Raw genomic sequence first — 22,620 nt, forward strand, 5'->3', positions numbered from 1 at the left:
GGCCAAAATACCAGCAACAGTGTGTGAAAACCTTGTGAAGACTTACAGAAAACGTTTGACCTGTGTCATTGCCAACAAAGGGTATATAACAAAGTATTGAGAAACTTTTGTTATTGACCAAATACTTATTTTCCACCATAATTTGCAAATAAATTCATAAAAAATCCTACAATGTGATTTTCTGGAATTCTTTTCCTCATTATGTCTGTCATAGTTGACGTGTACCTATGATGAAAATTACAGGCCTCTCTCATCTTTTTAAGTGGGAGAACTTGCACAATTGGTGGCTGACTAAATACTTTTTTCCCCCACTGTATGTATGTGTGTATATATATATATATATATATATATATATATATATATATATATATATATATATATATATATATATATATATATATATCCAAATACTATTTTCAAATACCTGGGTTAAATGCATGGGAGTGTATTTGAGGTAGTCAGTGTATTTTCAAATACTTTCCAAGAGTATTTCCAAATACATTAAAATATTCAACTACTTGTCTTTTCAAATTCAATATATCTGAATACTTAATTCATTTACATTTTAATCATTTAGCAGATACTCTTTGAAGAGGTAGGGTTTCACATGTTTTAGGAAAATACAATGCTGTCCTAGCTTCAGGGGGAAGCTGGTTCCACCATTGTGGTGCAAGGACAGAGAAGCTGCCCTCCCGTAGGGTTGGGAGGGCCATGAGACCAGAGGTACATTGAATGTTTGTGGAAGTAATTGTGATATTTGAAATAGTATTTGAACCCAGGTTTGTAAAATACACACACCCATAATGGCACGCACCGAAGTAAAATCTGAAAGTTATAATTAGGCACATGTACACCTCAGTATCAGATACAGTGCCTATCAAAAGTATTCCCCCCCCCCCCCTAGGATTTTCTTCACATTTGTTGTGTTACAAAGTGGGATTAAAATGGATTTAATTGTGATTTTTTTTGTCACCGATCTACACAAAATACTCCTTAATGTCAAAGTGAAAAGAAAATTCTATAAATGTTTACAAATTAATACAAAATAAATAACAACAATATCTTGGTTATATAAGTATTCATTTGTTATGGCAAGCCTAAATAAGTTCAGGAGTAAAAATGTGCTTAACAAATCACATAATAGGTTGCATGGATTCAGTCTGTGTGCAATAAAGGGAGTAACATGATTTTTGAATGACTACACCATCTACACTACATGACCCAAAGTATGTGGACACCTACTCGTCGAACATCTCATTCGAAAATCATGAGCATTAATATGGAGTTGGTCCCCCCTTTGCTGCCATAACAGCCATCCACTTTTCTGGCAAAGGCTTTCCACTAGATGTTGGAACATTGCTGCGGGGACTTGCTTCCATTCAGCCACAAGAGCATTAGTGAGGTCGGGCACTGATGTTGGGCGATTAGGCCTGGCTCGCAGTCGGCGTTCCAATTCATCCCAAAGGTGTTTGATGGGGTTGATTTCAGGGCTCTGTGCAGGCCATTCAAGTTCTTCCACACCGATCTCGACAAACCATTTCTGTATGGACCTCGCTTCGTGCATGGGGGCATTGTCATGCTGAAACAGGAAAGGGTATTCCCCAAACTGTTGCCACAAAGTTGGAAGCACAGAATCGTCTAGAATGTAATTGTATGCTATTGCGTTAAGATTTCCCTTCACTGGAACTAAGGGGCCTAGCCCGAACCATGAAAAATAGCCCCAGACCATTATTCCTCCTCCTCCAAACTTTACAGTTGGCACTATGCATTGGGGCAGGTAGCGTTCTCCTGGCATCCGCCAAACCCAGATTCGTCCGTCGGACTGCCAGATGGTGAAGCGTGATTCATCACTCCAGAGAACCCGTTTCCACTGCTCCAGAGTCCAATGGCGGCAAGCGTAACACCACTCCAGCCGACGCTTGGCATTGCGCATGGTGATCTTAGGCTTGTGTGCGGCTACTCGGCCATGGAAACCCTTTTCATGAAGCTCCCGGCGAACAGTTATTGTGCTGACATTGCTTCCAGAGGCAGTTTGGAACTCGGTAGTGAGTGTTGCAACCGAGGACAGACGATTTTTACGTGCTACGCGCTTCAGCACTTGGCGGTCCTGTTCTATGATCTTGTGTGGCCTACCACTTCGTGGCTGAGCCGTTGTTGCTCCTTGACGTTTCCACTTCACAATAACAGCACTTATAGTTGACCGGGGAGCTCTAGCAGGGTAGAAATTTGATGAACTGACTTGTTGGAAAGGTGGCATCCTATGCCGGTGCCACGTTGAAAGTCACTGAGCTCTTCAGTAAGGCCATTCTACTGCCAATGTTTGTCTATGGAGATTGCATGGCGGTGTGCTCGATTTTATAAATCTGTCAGCAACGGGTGTGGCTGAAATAGACAAATCCACTACCTTGAAGGGGTGTCCACATACTTTTGTATATATAGTGAATGTACTCCACACACTCAATTATCTTTAAGGTCCCTCAGTTGAGTAGTGAATTCTAAGCACAAATTCAACCAAAAAGACTAGGGACCTTTCCAATGCCTCGCAAAGAAAGGCACCGATAGGTAGATGGGTCAATGTTTTACAAGACAAACACTGAATATCCCTTTGAGCATGGTGTAGTTATTAATTAGGCTTTGGATGGTGTATCAATACACCCAGAGCACGTGCAGACCAGCTGTCTGGAGTGTTTACGGACATATTCAATCTCTCCCTATCCCAGTCTGTTGTCCACACTTGCATCAAGATGTCCACCGTTGTTCCTGTACCGAAGAAAGTGAAGGTAACTGAACTAAATGACTATTGCCCAGCAGGACTTAGTTCAGTCATCATTACTTTTGGCCTCCCGAGTGGCGCAGTGGTCTAAGGTAGCTGTGCCACTAGACATCCTGGTTCGAATCCAGGCTCTGTCGTAGCCGGCCGCGACCGGGAGACCCATGGGGCGGCGCACAATTCGTCCAGGGTAGGGGAGGGAATGGCCGGCAGGGATGTAGCGCAGTTGGTAGAGCATGGTGTTTGCAACGCCAGGGTTGTGGGTTCGATTCCCACGGGGGGGTATGAAAAATAAAAATAATAAATGTATGCACTCACTAACTGTAAGTCGCTCTGGATAAAAGCGTCTGATAAATGACTAAAATGTAAATGTAATGAAGTGCTTTGGGAGGCTAGTTAAGGATAATATTACCTCCACCTTACCCGAACACACCCCCCTCAGACCCGCGATGCAAAAAGTCCCAAATGCAATATCCCAAGAAGGAAGTTACCCCACCTAAATAATGCAAAAGTTACATTTTTACATTCATGAGGAGAGAGTAGACAGTCAACTAATAAAGCAGGCAGAGGACCATTTTGTGGTGCTGAAATGTAAAGTTGCGACCGCAGCGCAATCAATAGGACATGAACAGCGCCTGGTGTTGAAATTATAGCCTAGCTAACTTGTTATGCAAGTGGCGCACAGGAAAAGATAAAGAAAAACTACACCAGTTGAGTAATTCATTTCAACAATAATCTTTATTTTAAATTTGACTTTATAAAACAAGAGGGCTTAATTGCAGCCTATTTCTTCCGAGCCTTACATTAAATAACTTAACTGGCTGAGGTAGGCTATGGCTTAACAGCATCTTTCACAATAAAAAAATGTGGCCTAATTGAAAAACTCCCACTTCTATTAGGCCTGCTTACAATGGCAACTGGACAACAATGTAGCATCCTACATAAAACAATCATGTAAAGAAAAAAAGGTGATGTCTGCAAATGTACAGACAGAAAATACTGTCAGCATGAGCCCTAAATAGCCTTGGATAAGTATTTAGTATTTGTTAAATACAGTCATATAGGCTACTAAGTTACTTACTCAATTGGAAAAGTTGCATTTCTGAGATGAGATGGATGTGATTTTGATGCGCAGGCAGTCCTCGATTGACTTATGTGAAAGCCGGTTTCTGTCGTGAGTCTTGATTGCGTTCATAGAGGAAAAGGAGGACTTGCAGGTGTAAGTTTATCCAAACATTGGTAGCACATAAAATGCAAGTTTCTTTATTGTGCTGTATTCCTCTGAGCTTGCCACCCAAAACGCACTCAGGGACTCGGCACTCCTGATTCTTCAACGTGTGGAAGTGCAGCCTTCCAGATGAAAAGTCCAAATCGAACTACTCAAGCTTCCTAGTAAAGGCCTCAAGTTTTTCCACCATGTCCACGACTGTTTTACCTCTTCCTTGTAACTGCAGATTTAACCTGTTTAAGTGACAGCCAAAAAAAGAACGGAGAGGAAATCCTCATTTTCCAGAATGCAAAGGTGATCAGCTGCTGCCCATATTTAGCTTTTTCTGAGAAAATCCACAACCTGGTCATGCAGCTCACAGAACCGCTCCAGCGCTTTTCCTTTACTCAGCCAGCAATTCTGTCACAAGCTTGCGGAAAAGATGGTGTTGGGTGCTCGATGTCCCCCTGACAAAGTTGATTATGCGCATCACTTTATCCATCACATCTTTTAGCTCATTGAGAGCATTCTGTCGGGATGGATCACCGCCTAGTATGGCAACTGCAACACAGTGAATACCCCCTAATCAAGATACTTTAGTGTTTTATGTTTCATTATTGTATTTTTACAAAATTCTTCAACTTTGACAGAGTATTTTGTTGACAAATAATGACAATTAAAACCATTTTAATCCCACTTTGTAACAATGTGAAGAAATCCAAGGGTGGTGAATACTTATGATAGGCACTTTACACAAAGCAGCAAGTGAGACAGTATTGAAAAACAAAATACGTACTTACAAACACACACACATACTAATAAACACACACACACATACATTTATTATACATAAAAGATACACAATGTCAACCATTGCTATTTCACCTCCTAAAAACTAAAGAGCTCACTATCACCACAACTGCCATGGACTAAACATTGTGAAGGAGCTCAGTAGGGTCAGACACCCCTCAACATACTTTATTTATTTTTCTTCTCCTCAGATGGCAGGGTTTCTTCTGCAAAGAAAGGTTTGGGCGGGACGCCTAAGTGTTTTTTTCGGGCTGCCTATGTCCAAACAGTAAAACAATTAATATATAATTTCAAAGATCATTCATAAAAATCCAAATAATTTCACAGATCTTCATTGTTTTAAACACTGTTTCTCATGCTTGTTCAATGAACCATAAACAATTAATGAACAGGCACCTGTGGAACGGTCGTTAAGACACTAACAGCTTACAGACGGTAGGCAATTAAGGTCACAGCTATGAAAATTAAGGTCACAGCTATGAGGCCTTTCTACTGACTCTGAAAAACACCAAAAGAATGATGCCCAGGATCTCTGCTCATCTGCGTGAACGTGCCTTAGGCATGCTGCAAGGAGGCATGAGGACTGCAGGTAGCTTAGTGGTTAAGAGCGTTGTGCCAGTAACCGAAAGGTCGCTGGTTCTAATCCCCGAGCCAACTAGGTGCAAAATATGTCGATGTGCCCTTGAGCAAGGCACTTAACCCTAATTGCTCCTGTAAGTCGCTCTGGATAAGAGAGTCTGCTAAATGACCAATTTATTTATTTTATGTGGCCAGGGCAATAAATTGCAATGTCTGTACTGTGAAACGCCTAATACAGAGCTACAGGGAGACAGGACGGACAGCTGATCGTCCTCGCAGTGGCAGACCACGTGTAACAACACCTGCACAGGATCGGTACAGCCGAACATCACACCCGCGGGACATGTACAGGATGGCAACAACAACTGCCCAAGTTACACCAGGAACGCACAATCCCTCCATCAGTGCTCAGACTGTCCGCAATAGGCTTAGAGAGGCTGGACTGAGGGCTTGTAGGCCTGTTGTAAGAAAGGTCCTCACCAGACATCACCGGCAACAACGTCGCCTATGGGCACAAACCCACCGTCGCTGGACCAGACAGGACTGGCAAAAAGTGCTCTTCACTGACGAGTCGCGGTTTTGTCTCACCAGGGGTGATGGTCGGATTCGCGTTTATCGTCGAAGGAATGAGCGTTACACCGAGGCCTGTACTCTGGAGCGGGATCGATTTGGAGGTGTAGGGTCCGTCATGGTCTGGGGCGGTGTGTCACAGCATCATCGGACTGAGCTTGTTGTCATTGCTGGCAATCGTAACGCTGTGCGTTACAAGGAAGACATCCTCCTCCCTCATGTGGTACCCTTCCTGCAGGCTCATCCTGACATGACCCTCCAGCATGACAATGCCACCAGCCATACTGCTCTTTCGGTGTGTGATTTCCTGCAAGACAGGAATGTCAGTGTTCTGCCACGGCCAGCGAAGAGCTCGGATCTCAATCCCATTGAGCACGTCTGGGACTTGTTGGATCGGAGGGTGAGGGATAGGGCCATTCCCCCCAGAAATGTCCTGGAACTTGCAGGTGCCTTGGTGGAAGAGTGGGGTAACATCTCACAGCAAGAACTGGCAAATCTGGTGCAGTCCATGAGGGGGAGATGCACTGCAGTACTTAATGCAGCTGGTGGCCACACCAGATACAGACTGTTACTTTAGATTTTGACCCTGCCCCCCCCCCCCAGTGGGCAAACGTACAAAACCAGCAGGGGATCAAATACTTTTTTCCCCTCACTGTATATAAGGCCCCACTGCTGACAGTGCATGTCAGAGCAAAAACCAAGCCATGAGGTCGAAGGAATTGTCCGTAGAGCTCCGAGACAGGATTGTGTCAAGGCTCAGATCTGGGGAAGGGTACCAAACAATTTCTGCAGAATTGAAGGTCCCCAAGAACACAGTGGCCTCCTTCATTCTTAAATGGAAGAAGTTTGGAACCACCAAGACTCTTCCTAGAGCTAGCCGCCCGGTCAAACTGAGCAATCGGGGGAGAAGGGCCTTGGTCAGGGAGGTGACCAAGAACCCGATGGTCACTCTGACAGCGCTCCAAAGTTCCTCTGTGGAGATGGGAGAACCTTCCAGAAGGACAACCATGTCTGCAGCACTCCGCCTTTATGGTAGAGTGGCCAGACGGAAGCCACTCCTCAGTAAAAGGCACAACAGCCCGTTTGGAGTTTGCCAAAAGGCACCTAAATGACTCTCAGACCATGAGAAACAAGATTCTCAGGACCTCAGACTGGGGCGAAGGTTCACTTTCCAACAGGACAACAACCCTAAGCACACAGCCAAGACAACGCAGGAGTGGCTTTGGGACAAGTCTCTGAATGCTCGAGTGGCCCAGCCAGAGCCCGGACTTGAACCCGATCGAACATCTCTGGAGAGATCTGAAAATAGCTGTGCAGTGACGCTCCCCATCCAATCCGACAGAGCTTGAGAGGATCTGCAGAGAAGAATGGGAAAAACTCCCCAAATACAGGTGTGCCAAGCTTGTAGCGTCATACCCAAGAAGACTCGAGGCTGTAATCGCTGTCAAAAAGTGCTTCAACAAAGTACTGAGTAAAGGGTCTGAATGCTTATGTAAATGTATATTTAAGTTCGATTTTTTATACATTTGCAAAAATTTATAAAAACCTGTTTTTGCTTTGTCATTATGGGGTATTGTGTGTAGATTGATGAGGGGAAAAAACAATTTAATCAATTTTAGAATAAGGCTGTAACGTAACAAAATGTGGAAAAAGTCAAGGGGTCTGAATACTTTCTGAAAGCACTGTATTTAGAAAAGATAATGGACCTATATATTTTTTAATAAGATCTCCTTTGAGAACTAACAATCACCTAAATACAAGCTTGACAGTCATGGAGAATCTAAAATTCAAAAAATTATGCATTCAGGAGTATTTTTGTCATGGCATTGATTTCCTTATAATGTTGGAGTGACTGAGATAGCATAAGCCATGGCAAAATGTGTAGAATTGCAGGAAATTAGCTTTAAAACAGACATTTTTTTTCGCTGCGGCTAACATGAGGGCCTCAAATATTTTTGATCGCCCTGTATTTATTTCAACTTACTCTTCAGCAGTGGAAAACCCAGCCTCACTCTGCTGCGCTGCTGTCCTCTCCTTCACCCTCTACTCTTTTCCAGCTCTTACTCCTCTTCTCTCCTTTCCTGCCCTCCTTCACTCTCCTCCCCTCTGCTGACAAGACAACGTAAACAGCCCGCCTTTCACAGACAGCTCCTTTTCCCTATCGGTTTTTCTCCTACTTTCTCTCAGTCTCTGGTTATCCTGGATGCCCCCTTTGCCTTGGCCCCTTTTAGTGCCAGCATGAGGCCCACAGAGTGGGGCATACACTCACACAGCTCTGCCCAATCCCCCCCTTCACAGGCCTGTGCCAAGGTCATCACTCTTACAAAAGTGACCCTTCCTCTTTCTCTCCCTTCTGTCCTTCCTCACTCATTCACTCACATTCTGTCTTCCTCCAACACAAGAGAAGGAATTTCAAAGGTGCATTCTATTGACCTAATAATCCACTCATCTCATTCAGATGACATTTCAGAGCCTTTAACTTCAGATTTGAATTCCTTCAGTTTCTGTCAAATGTGATTTTACATGAATCAATAACGTTAAAGTGAATACCACAGGTATTAGGCTACATCAATGACCACTATATCAATAGCTGACAAGTCTACAGGGGGACACAAACAGACACACAGACCTTTGGTGCCGGGCGGCTGCAGGTTGTCCCCGGTGAGAGAGCACCAGCCCACGGGGAAGATGTCCCGGGAGTCGTAGCGGCAGTAGTAGTCGAAGGCACCCCGCCAGCCGTCGAAGGTGACCAGCACCTCCACGCCGCGCAGCGCCCCCACCGTGGCCGGGCAGATGAAGTGGGGGTTCTTGCGGTCCACCGCCTCCAGCTTCATGCCCACCTGGAAGGAGTTCTGCTCTGGGGCCGGGGGCTCCTGCTGGGGTAGTAGGGGAAGGGAGGTGGCAGGGATGGGAGAGGTCAGTGACAAGGGAGTGGGTAAATGTGGGATTATCCAGATGAAATGTGAAATTGTTCAGAAGCTTCACTTCATTGGCAAATGTATATGATCACATATGATGTTGTGATCCCAATGGTGAGTGTGGAAGAGGTGAAAGAGTATTGTTGTCTATCAACAATGACAAGCCACCGGGGACTGACAACTTGGATGGAAAATTACTGCGAATAATAGCAGACGATATTGACACTCCTATTTCCCATATCTTTAATTTAAGCCTACTAGAAAGTGTGTTCCCTCAGGCCTGGAGGGAAGCAAAAGTCATTTCACTACCTAAGAATAGTAAAGCTCCCTTTACTGGCAGGAGCCCCCGGCCCCAAAGCAAAGGTAACTGAACTAAATGACTATCGCCCTGTAGCACTCACCTCTGTCATCATGAAGTGCTTTGAGAGACTAGTCAAGGATCATATCACCTCTACCTGACCTGTCACCCTAGACCCACTTCAATTTGCTTACCGCCCCAATAGATCCACAGACGATGCAATTGCCATCACACTGCCCTATCCCATCTGGACAAGAGGAATACCTATGTAAGAATGCTGTTCATTGACTATAGCTCAGCATTCAACACCATAGTACCATCATTAAGCTCGGGGCCCTGGGTATGAACCCCGCCCTGTGCAACTGGGTACTGGACTTCCTGACGGGCCGCCCCCAGGTGGTGAAGGTAGGAAACAAAATCTCCACTTCGCTGATCCTCAACACTGGGGCCCCACAAGGGTGCGTGCTCAGCCCCCTCCTGTACTCCCTGTTCACCCATGACTGTGTGGCCAAGTACGCCTCCAACTCAATCATCAAGTTTGTAGACGACACAACAGTAGTAGGCTTGATTACCAACAATGACGAGACCGCCTACAGGGAGGTGGTGAGGGCTCTGGGAGTGTGGTGCCAGGAAAATAACCTCTCACTCAACGTCAACACAACAAAGGAGATGATCGTGGACTTCAGGAAACAGCAGAGGGTGCACCCCCCTATCCACATCGACGGGACCGCAGTGGAGAAGGTGGAAAGCTTCAAGTTCCTTGCCGTACACATCACCGACAAACTGAAATGGTCCACCCACGCAGACAGTGTGGTGAAGAAGGCGCAACAGAGCCTCTTCAACCTCAGAAGGCTGAAGAAATTCGGCTTGGCACCTAAAACCCTAAAACTTTTACAGATGCACAATTGAGAGCATCCTGTCAGGCTGTATCACCACCTGGTACGGAAACTGTCGGTCTGCCGAACGCATTATCGGGGGCAAACTACCCACCCTCCAAGACACATACAGCACCCGATGTCACAGGAAGGCCAAAAAGATCATCAAGGACAACAACCACCCGAGCCACTGCCTGTTCACCCCGCTATCATCCAGAAGGCAAAGTCAGTACAGGTGCATCAAAGCTGGGACCGAGAGAATGAAAAACAGCCATCACTAGCACATTAGAGTCTGCTGCTGCCTATTGAAATCACTGGCCACTTTAAGAAATGGAACACTAGTCACTTCAATAATGTTTAGTCACTTTAATAATGTTTGCACTACTCATCTCATATGTATATACTGCATTCTATTCTATAATATTCTACTGTATCTTAGTCCATGCCGCTCTGTCATTGCTTGGCCATATATGTATATTTTCTTAAATTCCATTCCTTAGTTTTGTGTGTATTAAGTATATGTTGTGAAATTGTTAGATATTACTGCACTGTCGGAGCTAGAAGCACAAGCATTTCGCTACACCCGCTATAACATCGGCTAAACACGTGTATGTGACAAATAAAATTTGATTCGATTTGAAAAAGCCGACCAATGAGCCTGTTACCAACCCTTAGTAAAGTTTTGGAAAAAATGGTGTTTGACCAGATACAATGTTATTTTATAGTAAACAAATTGACAACAGACTTTCAGCATGCTTATAGGGAAGGACATTCAACAAGCACAGCACTTACACAAATGACTGATGATTGGCTGAGAGAAATTGATGATAAGATTGTGGGGGCTGTTTTGTTAGACTTCAACGCGGCTTCTCACATTATCGATCATAGTCTGCTGCTGGAAAAACTTGTGTTATGGCTTTACACCCCCTGCTATATTGTAGATACAGAGTTACCTGTCTAACAGAACAGAGGGTGTTCTTTAATGGAAGCCTCTCCAACATAATCCAGGTAGAATCAGGAATTCCCCAGAGCAGCTGTGTAGGCCCCTTACTTTTTTTCAATCTTTACTAAAGACATGTCACTGGCCTTGAGTAAAGCCAGTGTGTCTATGTATGTGGATGACTCAACACTATACATGTCAGCTACTACAGCAACTGAAATTACTGCAACACTTAACAAAGAGCTGCAGTTAGTTTCAGAATGGGTGGCAAGGAATAAGTTAGTCCTAAATATTTCAAAAACTAAAAGCATTGTATTTGGGACAAATCATTCACTAAACCCTAAACCTCAACTAAATCTTGTCATAAATAATGTGGAAATTGAGCAAGTTGAGGTGACTAAACTGCTTGGAGTAACCCTGGATTGTAAACTGTCATGGTCAATACATATTGATACAACAGTATTTTATTTTATTTCACCTTTATTTAACCAGGTAAGCCAATTGAGAACAAGTTCTAATTTACAACTGCGACCTGGCCAAGATAAAGCAAAGCAGTGCGATAAAAACAACAGAGTTATATATGGAATAAACAAAAACAAAACGTACAGTCAATAACACAATAGAAAATCTATATACAGTGTGTGCAAACGTAATAAGTTATGGAGGTAAGGCAATAAATAGGCCATAGTGCAAAATAATTACAATTTAGTATTAACAAATAGAGATACTGGGGTGCAAATGAGCAAAATAAATAACAATGTAAATAACAATATGGGGATGAGGTAGTTGGGTGGGCTAATTACAGATGGGCTGTGTACAGGTGCAGTGATCGGTAAGCTGCTCTGACAACTGATGCTTAAAGTTAGTGAGGAAGATAAGTGTCTCCAGCTTCAGAGATTTTTGCAGTTCGTTCCAGTCATTTGCAGCTGAGAACTGGAAGGAACGGCAGACAAAGGAGGTGTTGGCTTTGGGGATGACCAGTGAGATATACCTGCTGGAACGCATACTACAGGTGGGTGTTGCTATGGTGACCAATGATCTAAGATATGGCGGGGAATTGCCTAGAAGTGATTTATAGATGACCTGGAGCCAGTGGGTTTGGCGACTAATATGTAGTGAGGGCCAGCCAACGAGAGTGTACAGGTCACAATGGTGGGTAGTATATGGGGCTTTGGTGACAAAATGGATGGCACTGTGATAGACTACATCCAATTTGCTGAGTAGAGTGTTGGAAGCTATTTTGTAAATGACATCGCCGAAGTCAAGGATCGGTAGGATAGTCAGTTTTACGAGGGCATGTTTAGCAGCATGAGTGAAGGAGGCTTTGTTGCGAAATAGGAAGCTAATTCTAGATTTAACTTTGGATTGGAGATGCTTAATGTGAGTCTGAAAGGAGAGTTTACGGTCGAACTAGACACCTAGGTATTTGTAGTTGTCCACATATTCTAAGTCAGACCTGCCAAGAGTAGTGATTCTAGTCGGGTGGGCGGGTGCCAGCAGCGTTCGATTGAAGAGCATGCATTTAGTTTTACTAGTGTTTAAGAGCAGTTGGAGGCTACGGAAGGAGTGTTGTATGGCATTGAAGCTCGTTTGGAGGTTTGTTAACACAGTGTCCAATGAAGGGCCAGATGTATACAAAATGGTGTCGTCTGCGTAGAAGTGGATCTGAGAGTCACCTGCAGCAAGAGCGACATCATTGATATACACGGAGAAAAGAGTCGGCCCAAGAATTTAACCCTGTGGCACCCCCATAGAGACTGCTATAGGTCCAGACAACAGGCCCTCCAATTTGACACATTGAACTCTATCTGAGAAGTAGTTGGTGAACCAGACGAGGCAGTCATTTGAGAAACCAAGGCTATTTAGTCTGCCAATAAGAATGCGGTGGTTGACAGAGTCGAAAGCCTTGGCCAGGTCGATGAAGACGGCTGCACAGTACTGTCTATTATCGATCGCTGTTATAATATCGTTTAGGACCTTGAGCGTGGCTGAGGTGCACCCATGACCAGCTCGGAAACCGGATTGCATAGCGGAGAAGGTACGGTGGGATTCGAAATGGTCGGTGATCTGTTTGTTAACTTGGCTTTCAAAAACTTTCGAAAGGCAGGGCAGGTTGGATATAGGTCTGTAACAGATTGGATCTAGAATGTCACCCCCTTTGAAGAGGGGGATGACCGCGGCAGCGTTCCAATCTCTGGGGATCTCAGACGTTACGAAAGAGGTTGAACAGGCTAGCAATAGGGGTTGCGACAAGTTCGGCGGATATTTTTTTTTTAGAAAGGGTCCAGATTGCCTAGCCCAGATGATTTGTAGGGGTCCAGATTTTGCAGCTCTTTCAGAACATCAGCTGTCTGAATTTGTGTGAAGGAGAAGCGGGGGCATGGGCAAGTTGCAGCGGAGGGTGCAGAGTTGGCGGCCGGGGTAGTGGTAGCCAGGTGGAAAGCATGGCCAGCCGTAGCAAAATGCTTGTTGAAATTATCGATTATTGTAGATTTATCGATGGTGATAGTGTTTCCTACCCTCAGTGCAGTGGGCAGCTGGGAGGAGGTGCTCATATTCTCCATGGACTTTACAGTGTCCCAAAACTTTTTGGAGTTAGTGCTACAGGATGCAAATTTCTGTTTGAAAAAGCTAGCCTTTGCTTTCCTAACTGCTTGTTGGTTCCTAACTTCCCTGAAAAGTTGCATATCGTGGGGGCTATTCAATGCTAATGCAGTACGTCACAGGATGTTTTTGTGCTGGTCAAGGGCAGTCAAGTCTGAGGAGAACCAGGGGCTATATCTGTTCTTAGTTCTGAATTTTTTGAATGGGGCATGCTTATTTAAGATGGAGAGGAAAGCACTTTTATAAGAACAAATCAGGCATCCTCTACTGACGGAATGAGATCGATATCCATCCAGGATACCTGGGCCAGGTCAATTAGGAAGGCCTGCTCGCTAAAGTGTTTTAGGGAGCGTTTGACAGTGATGAGGGGTGGTCGTTTGACCGCGGACCCGTTACGGACGCAGGCAAAAGGCAGTGATCGCTGAGATCCTGGTTGAAGACAGCGGAGGTGTATTTAGAGGGTAAGTTAGTCAGGATGATATCTATGAGGGTGCCCATGTTAACGGATTTAGGGTTATTATAATAATTATAATAATAATAATAAATAATAATAATAATAATAATAATAATAATGCCATTTAGCAGACGCTTTTATCCAAAGCGACTTACAGTCATGCGTGCATACATTTTTGTGTATGGGTGGTCCCGGGGATCGAACCCACTACCCTGGTGTTACAAGCGCCATGCTCTACCAGCTGAGCTACAGAGGACCACATTGGGTTGTACCTGGTAGGTTCCTTGATCATTTGTGTGAGATTGAGGGCATCTAGTTTAGATTGTAGGACGGCCGGGGTGTTATCCCAGTTTAGGTCACCAAGCAGTACGAACTCTGAGGATATATCAATCAATTCACATATGGTGTCCAGGGCACAGCTAGGGGCTGAGGGGGGTCTGTAGCAAGCGTCAACAGTGAGAGACATTTCTGGAAAGGTGGATTTTTAGAAGTAGGAGCTCAAACTGTTTGGGAACAGACCTGGATAGTATGCTAAAGCTCTGCAGGCTCTCTCTACAGTAGATTGCAACTCCACCACCTTTGGCAGTTCTATCTAGACGGAAAATTTTGTAGTTGGGGATGGAAATTTCAGAATTTTTGGTGGCCTTCCTAAGCCAGGATTCAGACACTGCTAGAACATCAGGGTTGGCGGAGTGTGCTAACGCAGTGAATAACTCAAATTTAGGAAGGAGGCTTCTGATGTTAACGTGCAGAAAACCAAGGCTTTTACGGTTACAGAAGTCAACAAATGATAACTCCTGGGGAGTAGGAGTAGGAGTGATACTGGGGGCTGCAGGGCCTGGGTTAGCCTCTACATCACCAGAGGAACAGAGGAGGACTAGAATAAGGATACGGCTAAAGGCTTTAAGAACTGGTCTTCTAGTGCGTTGGGTACAGAGAATAAAGGGGGCAGATTTCCGGGCGTTGTAGAATAGATTCAGGGCATTATGTACAGACAAGGATATGGAAGGATATGAGTACAGTGGAGGTAAACCTAAGCGTTGGGTAACAATGAAAGAGATAGCATCACTGGAGGCACCGATTGAGCCGGTCTCGGCGTGTATGGGGGGTGGAACAAAGGAGCTATTTGAGGCAGTTTGAGAATGACTTCTATACTTCTATATTGAAATTGTATAATAAGAACTAACTGGAACAGCAATAGGCAAGGCATATTGACATGGGAGAGAGGCATAAAGCAATCACAGGTGTTATTAGAGAGAGCTAAGACAACAACTGGTAATAGCGATAAAGTTTGGGCTGAGGCTAAACAGAACAAACAGGGCAGGGTACCGTGTAAAGGAACAGTCCAGCAGGCATCAGCTGTGCAGATGATTTATCATAAGGTCCAGTGAACAGCAATATGTGAGGCCGAGAGCAGTTCGAATTGGTGCTAAAGCACAGCGAGCAGGAAGCACGGCTGTTATTTGCGTGTGCTAGCGGGCCGGGGCTAGCAGATGGATCTTCGTGGTCGTCGCAACGGGAAGCCTGTTGAAACCACAGACGATGACGTCAGCAGACCAGTCGTGATGGATCGGCGGGGCTCAGTGTCGACTCTAGGAGGTCCCGTCCGGTTGACAGAGAGGTAGATAGCCGGGAGATGTGCCTGACTCGAGGCTAGCTCAAGGCTGATTAGCCAACAACAACATCCATTTGGTTGCAGCTAGCTAGTTGCGATTGATCAGGTGTTAAAGGTCCAGTGATTTAGTGATTCTGGCAGAAAATCCGATATGTTCTGGGTCGATAACGCGCTGTGCAGACAGTGCAGACTGGCCGATAATAGTCCAGGCTAGAGCTGGCTGGTAGGTAGTGCAGGCCAAGGACAATGGTGATAAACCGCTAACGGTGGCTAATAGCAAGTAGCTAGTTAGCTGGCTACTCCCGTCCGGTAGACAAAGAGGTAGATAGCCGGGATATGGGCCTGGCTCAAGGCTAACTGGTGCTTGCTTCGGGGGCAGTGGTGATTAGCCTACAGCAACATTCATTCGGTTGCAGCTAGCTAGTTGCGATCCGGTGTTAGGGTCCAGTGATTCAGTTATTCCGGCAGAAAATCCGATGTTCTGGGTGAAAACCGCTAACGGTGGCTAATAGCAAGTAGCTAGTTAGCTGGCTAGCTAGTTTCAACCGGAGATTCTAGATAAAGGTGAGTAAATAATAGAATCCGTTCCACATTGAGTGAGGCGGGTTGCAGGAAAGTATATTTAGTAGAAGGATGAAAAGTGTGATAGGGAAATATGTACGAAAAATAAAACAAAAAATAAAAATAAACTGGCTATTAACATGGACACACAACAAAGATCACAACCGCACTGCTACGCCATCTTGGTTCATATATTGACAATCTCTCCTGGCTCAAAGTAGAGGACAGATTGACTTCATCACTACTTGTTTTTGTGAGAGGTATTGACATGTTGAAAGCACCGAGCAGTCCGTTTAAACGACTAGCACACAGCTCAGACACCCATGCATACCCCACAAGACATGCCACCAGAGGTCTCTTCACAGTCCCCAAGTCCAGAACAGACTACGGGAGGCGCACAGTACTACATAGAGCCATGACTACATGGAACGCTATTCCACATCAGGTAACCGACACAAGCAGTAGAATCAGATATAAAAAACAGATACAAATACACCTTATGGAACAGCAGGGACTGTGAAGCAACACAAACATAGGCACAAACATAGGCACAGACACATGCATGCACACACACGTACACACACTTCACATGGATTTTGTGTTGTAGATATGTGGTAGTGGAATATGGGCCTAAGGGCACACACTTAGTGTGTTGTAAATTCTGTAATGAATGTATTGTGATGTTTTTCAATTGTATAACTGCCTTAATTTTAACGGACCACAGGAAGAGTGCCTTGGCAGCAGCTAATGGGGATCCTTAATAAATACAAATGGCCATCAATGGACAGTTTAGCTACATAGGTGTATATGCTGGGAAAGGGAGTGTGTATATGTGTACAGGTACAGTGGGGAAAAAAAGTATTTAGTCAGCCACCAATTGTGCAAGTTCTCCCACTTAAAAAGATGAGAGAGGCCTGTAATTTTCATCATAGGTACACGTCAACTATGACAGACAAAATGAGAAAAAAAAAATCCAGAAAATCACATTGTAGGATTTTTTATGAATTTATTTGCATATTATGGTGGAAAATAAGTATTTGGTCAATAACAAAAGTTTCTCAATACTTTGTTATATACCCTTTGTTGGCAATGACACAGGTCAAACGTTTTCTGTAAGTCTTCATAAGGTTTTCACACACTGTTGCTGGTATTTTGGCCCATTCCTCCATGCAGATCTCCTCTAGAGCAGTGATGTTTTGGGGCTGTCGCTGGGCAACACGGACTTTCAACTCCCTCCAAAGATTTTCTATGGGGTTGAGATCTGGAGACTGGCTAGGCCACTCCAGGACCTTGAAATGCTTCTTACGAAGCCACTCCTTCGTTGCCCGGGCGGTGTGTTTGGGATCATTGTCATGCTGAAAGACCCAGCCACGTTTCATCTTCAATGCCCTTGCTGATGGAAGGAGGTTTTCACTCAAAATCTCACGATACATGGCCTCATTCATTCTTTCCTTTACACGGATCAGTCGTCCTGGTCCCTTTGCAGAAAAACAGCCCCAAAGCATGATGTTTCCACCCCCATGCTTCACAGTAGGTATGGTGTTCTTTGGATGCAACTCAGCATTCTTTGTCCTCCAAACACAACGAGTTGAGTTTTTACCAAAAAGTTATATTTTGGTTTCATCTGACCATATGACATTCTCCCAATCCTCTTCTGGATCATCCAAATGCACTCTAGCAAACTTCAGACGGGCCTGGACATGTACTGGCTTAAGCAGGGGGGACACGTCTTGCACTGCAGGATTTGAGTCCCTGGCGGCATAGTGTGTTACTGATGGTAGGCTTTGTTACTTTGGTCCCAGCTCTCTGCAGGTCATTCACTAGGTCCCCCCGTGTGGTTCTGGGATTTTTGCTCACCGTTCTTGTGATCATTTTGACCCCACGGGGTGAGATCTTGCGTGGAGCCCCAGATCGAGGGAGATTATCAGTGGTCTTGTATATCTTCCATTTCCTAATAATTGCTCCCACAGTTGATTTCTTCAAACCAAGCTGCTTACAATTGGTGGCTGACTAAATACTTTTTTTCCCCACTGTATGTGTTATAAACAGGTCTATATCGAGAGTGTGTGCTGCTTTGTGAGAGGTACCTTGTGAAAGATGCGTGCTGGGGCCATTTCGGCACCGTTGAGTGTTTTTAGAAGGAACATGGGCCAGGAGGACGCGTTCAGACGGAAGCCTGTGGGATAAGTACAGACGCTGTCAAAAAAACTCTCATCCATACACAGTAGACGAGACCCTTCAGTAATGTGCATGGGGTAGGCCATAGTAATGTGCATGGAGGTGGGCCATAGACATCTGATATTCACTGACACCTAGTGGACATTTAGAGAATTGCACCAAATTTACACTTACATTAATTTGTCCAATAAGCAACTCTCGTTTCATTACAAAATATTTTCCGTTGCAAAACGTTTCGCTACAGTGTGCACTAATAAATATACCCCAGTATACATCAGTCTGGTGTAAATCTAACTGAGGAATGTAAGTAGCGCTGTCTGATAGCAAACAATTTAAAGATCCAAGAAGAAAAAAAAATAGCCACATCATATCCATAATGTGTATGTAGTATCTGAGTGTGCAACTGTGTGTGTGTGACTGTGCGAAAATGTATTTCTCTCTCCTCCTCACCCAATGGCGGCTGCAGCATGCCCCCGTTCTTCTCGCAGTTGCCGATAGGCTGGATCTCCGACGAGTCCACCAGGCGCCAGAAGTCGTTCTTGTTGTCGGAGCCGTCGAGGCGCAGGCGCAGCCGCGATCCCGTCAGGCCCACCACTGTAGCAATGCAGGTGGACGTGGTGTTCCGAGGGTCTTGTGCCTCCAGCTTCATGCCCGCCTTGAACTCATTCACTGGAGGCGTTGCGCCCTGGAGAGGTAGGGTAAGGTCAGAGGCATGCAATGATGCTGGACAGATTCAACGGGCTGAGATAGGAAAACAGCGTCAAGCAAGAAAGACTAGGTATCGAAGGTGAGTTGAACTCACGCTGTGGTGATGAGGTAGCCCTGCATACAACTTCAAATCAGTGTCACCCCTCGACCCAAGAGAGAACTTAATCTTAGCCTAATGGTTCCCTAAAAAAAACCTGCCACTTTGAAAGTTGTGAGCATTCTGTGCAACTTGCACATGTTTACTGTGAACACTGGCTGTACCCGCATTAATTATAGTTTTAGTCAGTGGCCAAGCAGGCTATTAGGGCATAATATAGGCCTATCAGTGGCCTACCAACAAAACCAATGGAGCAAATGCATCCTATAATATTTTCGGAAAGTATTCAGACCCGTTGACTTTTTCCACATTTTGTTAGGTTACAGCTTTATTCTAAAATTGATTAAATTGTTTTTTTCCCCACTCATCAATCTACACACAATGCCCCATAATTACAAAGCCAAAATAGGTTTTTAGATTTTCTTGCTAATTTATAAAAATCTTAATAACTAAAATATTACATTTACATAAGTATGCAGACCCTTTATTCAGTACTTTTTTTAAGCACCTTTGGCATCGATTACAGCCTTGCGTCTTATTGGGTATGACGCTACAAGCTTGGCACACCTGTATTTGGGGAGTTTCTCCCATTCTTCTCTGCAGATCCTCTCAAGCTCTGTCAGGTTGGATGGGGAACGTTGCCACACAGCTATTTTCAGGTCTCTCCAGAGATGTTCAATCGGGTTCACGTCTGGGCTCTGGCTGGGCCACTCAAGGACATTCAGAGACTTGTCCTGAAGCCACTCCTGCATTGTCTTGGCTGTGTGCTGAGGGACGTTGTCCTGTTGGAAGGTGAACCTTCGCCCCAGTCTGAGGTCCTGAGCGCTCTGGAGCAGGTTTTCATCAAGGATCTCACTGTACTTTGTGCCGTTCATCTTTGCCTCGATCCTGACTAGTCTCCCAGTACCTGCCGCTGAAAAATATCCCCACAGCATGATGCTGCCACCACCATGCTTCACCGTACGGATGGTGCCAGGTTTCCTCCAGACGTGACGCTTTGCATTCAGGCCAAAGAGTTCAATCTTGGTGTCATCAGACCAGAGAATCTAGTTTCTCATGGTCTGAGAGTCTTTAGGTGCCTTTTACTGAGGAGTGGCTTCCATCTGGCCACTACCATAAAGGCCTGATTGGTGGAGTGCTGCAGAGATGGTTGTTCTTCTGGAAGGTTCTCCCATCTCCACAGAGGAACTTTGGAGCGCTGTCAGAGTGACCATTGGGTTCTTGGTCACCTCCTTGACCAAGGCCCTTCTCCCCCGATCGCTCAGTTTGGCCAGGCGGCCAGCCCTAGGAAGAGTCTTGGTGGTTCCAAACTTCTTCCATTTAAGAATGATGGAGGCCACTGTGTTCTTGGGGACCTTCAATGCTGCATAAATGTTTTAGTACCCTTCCCCAGATCTGTGCCTCAACACAATCCTGTCTCAGAGCTCTACGGACAATTCCTTTGACCTGATGGCTTGGTTTTTGCTCTGACATGCACTGTCAACTATGGGACCTTATATAGACAGGTGTGTGCCTTTCCAAATCATGTCCAATCAATTGAATTTTCCACATGTGGACTCCAATGAAGTTGTAGAAACATCTCAAGGATGATCAATGGAAACAGAATGCGCTCAATTTCGAGTCTCATAGCAAAGGGTCTGAATTGTTATGTAAATAAGGTATGTTTTTTTCTTTTTAATACATTTGCAAACATTTCTAAACCTGTTTTCGCTTTGTCATTATGGCGTATTGTGTGTAGATTGCTGAGGATTTTGTTTTATTTTAATCAATTTTAGAATAAGGCTGTAACGTAACAAAATGTGGAAAAGGTCAATGGGTCTGAATACTTTCCAAAGGCACTGTATATCCTACAGTCATTAAACATTATGCAGGGCTTGACATTCACCTTTTAGCAACTCGTCCTTCAGACCAGTAGGACAGATTTTGTACCTGTCCAAAAGCTGAAATCACCAAATAATAAATGGTCTGTAGCCTAAACACCATGGGCCAAATAGGTGACTGAATATTGTGTTGTATGATGGAAGAAACCACTTTACAAAATAACATTCATTATTATTAGCATACAGAGAAACAGACAAAAATGCAGGCTACCTATTGGCTTCTTTGCATATTCAAGCTTGTCTCAAAATACAACACTGACCCACTTTTCAAAGAGGACTAGAAATATACAGGTTTTCTGCACTTGTAGGAAGCAATCACTCCCCCATTGCTGATAAATTAGCTATTTGTGGGTCTCTGCAACGCCTGGCAATTCATCAGTGCGGCAGTCCTGGTGTTGCGCGGCCAAGCAGCTTAGAGGGAACATTGGTTAAGACGTTGGTTTCCTGAGCTACATATAGATGCCGCTCATTTTCAGTGGTCAGACTTTGGCTGCCAGGGTTAATTTCTATCTCATATTGCTTGGTCGGTCATAATTCTTACAAACTCTGTAAATGCCATGGTTTGGAACGGCTTAGAATAATTTCAGGAGCCAAAGTTTTACATAGGGTAGTAGCATGCCCTGACACGAGATTTAGGTGAGGAGGATATACTGTAGTCTGATTAGGGGGGCTTACCTGTCTGAAGCAGTGGGCAGGTGCCGCACTAGCACCTGTTTCCATCAGGTATTTGTCCCAACTAAAGTGCCCTGTGGGACAGAAAAAGTAAATGGCTGCTTTTTGTTGTCTACCGTTATATGTTTTTGTGTGAATGTGTGTGGTTTTGGGGTTCAGTGTTATGGTATGTGCTAGAGTGAAGGTGTCTGCATGCTTCCCAGCCAAAACAGTTCAGAAGAGTTCGTGCATACACAGGTGCAGCTCAATAAATTAGAATATTGTGGAAAAGTTCAATATTGTAGACTCAAGGTGTCACACTCTAATCAGCTAACTAACTCAAAACACCTGCAAAGGTTTCCTGAGCCTTTAAATGGTCTCAGTCCAGTTCAGTAGGCTTCACAATCATGGGGAAGATTGCTGACTTGACAGTTGTGCAGAAGACAGTCATCAACACCCTCCATAAGGAGGGGAAGCCTCAAAAGATCATTGCTAAAGAAGCTGACTGTTCACAGAGTGCTGTGTCCAAGCATATTCATGGAAAGTCGAGTGGAAGGAAGAAGTGTGGTAGGAAAGTGTGCACAAGCAACAGGGATAACCAGAGCCTTGAGAGGATTGTCAAGCAAAGGGCATTCAAAAATGTGGGGGAGCTTCACAAGGAGTGGACTGAGGCAGGAGTCAGTGCATCAAAAGCCATCACGCACAGACGTATCCAGGAAATGGGCTACAACTGTCGCATTCCTCATGTCAAGCCACTCCTGAAACAGAGGCAACGTCAGAAGCGTCTTACCTGGGCTAAGGAGAAAAATAACTGGTCTGTCGCTCAGTGGTTCAAAGTCCTCTTTTCAGATGAAAGTACATTTTGCATTTCATTTGGCAATCAAGGTCCCAGAGTCTGGAGGAAG

At 44.7% G+C, this 22,620-nt stretch overlaps 1 protein-coding gene across 6 annotated transcripts in view; it reads right to left on the minus strand.

Annotated features, from left to right (window-relative positions):
• LOC121543516 (polycomb protein SCMH1) overlaps nt 1-22,620 on the minus strand; it is a 50,055-nt gene that overhangs the window by 15,834 nt on the left and 11,601 nt on the right. For 5 of the 6 annotated variants that reach the window (XM_045208837.1, XM_045208836.1, XM_041853430.2 and 2 more), the window contains exons 5-8: nt 21,740-21,810; nt 18,830-19,064; nt 18,289-18,377; nt 8,566-8,812 (exon numbers count right to left, since the gene is read on the minus strand). In XM_045208837.1, the coding sequence (XP_045064772.1) occupies nt 8,566-8,812; nt 18,289-18,377; nt 18,830-19,064; nt 21,740-21,810 (642 nt within the window). The remainder of the gene's footprint in view (nt 1-8,565; nt 8,813-18,288; nt 18,378-18,829; nt 19,065-21,739; nt 21,811-22,620) is intronic. The other variant, XM_045208838.1, reaches the window with a different exon arrangement.

This window comes from Coregonus clupeaformis, chromosome 28, assembly GCF_020615455.1.
Source record: "Coregonus clupeaformis isolate EN_2021a chromosome 28, ASM2061545v1, whole genome shotgun sequence".
Taxonomy (NCBI): Eukaryota; Metazoa; Chordata; class Actinopteri; order Salmoniformes; family Salmonidae; genus Coregonus; species Coregonus clupeaformis.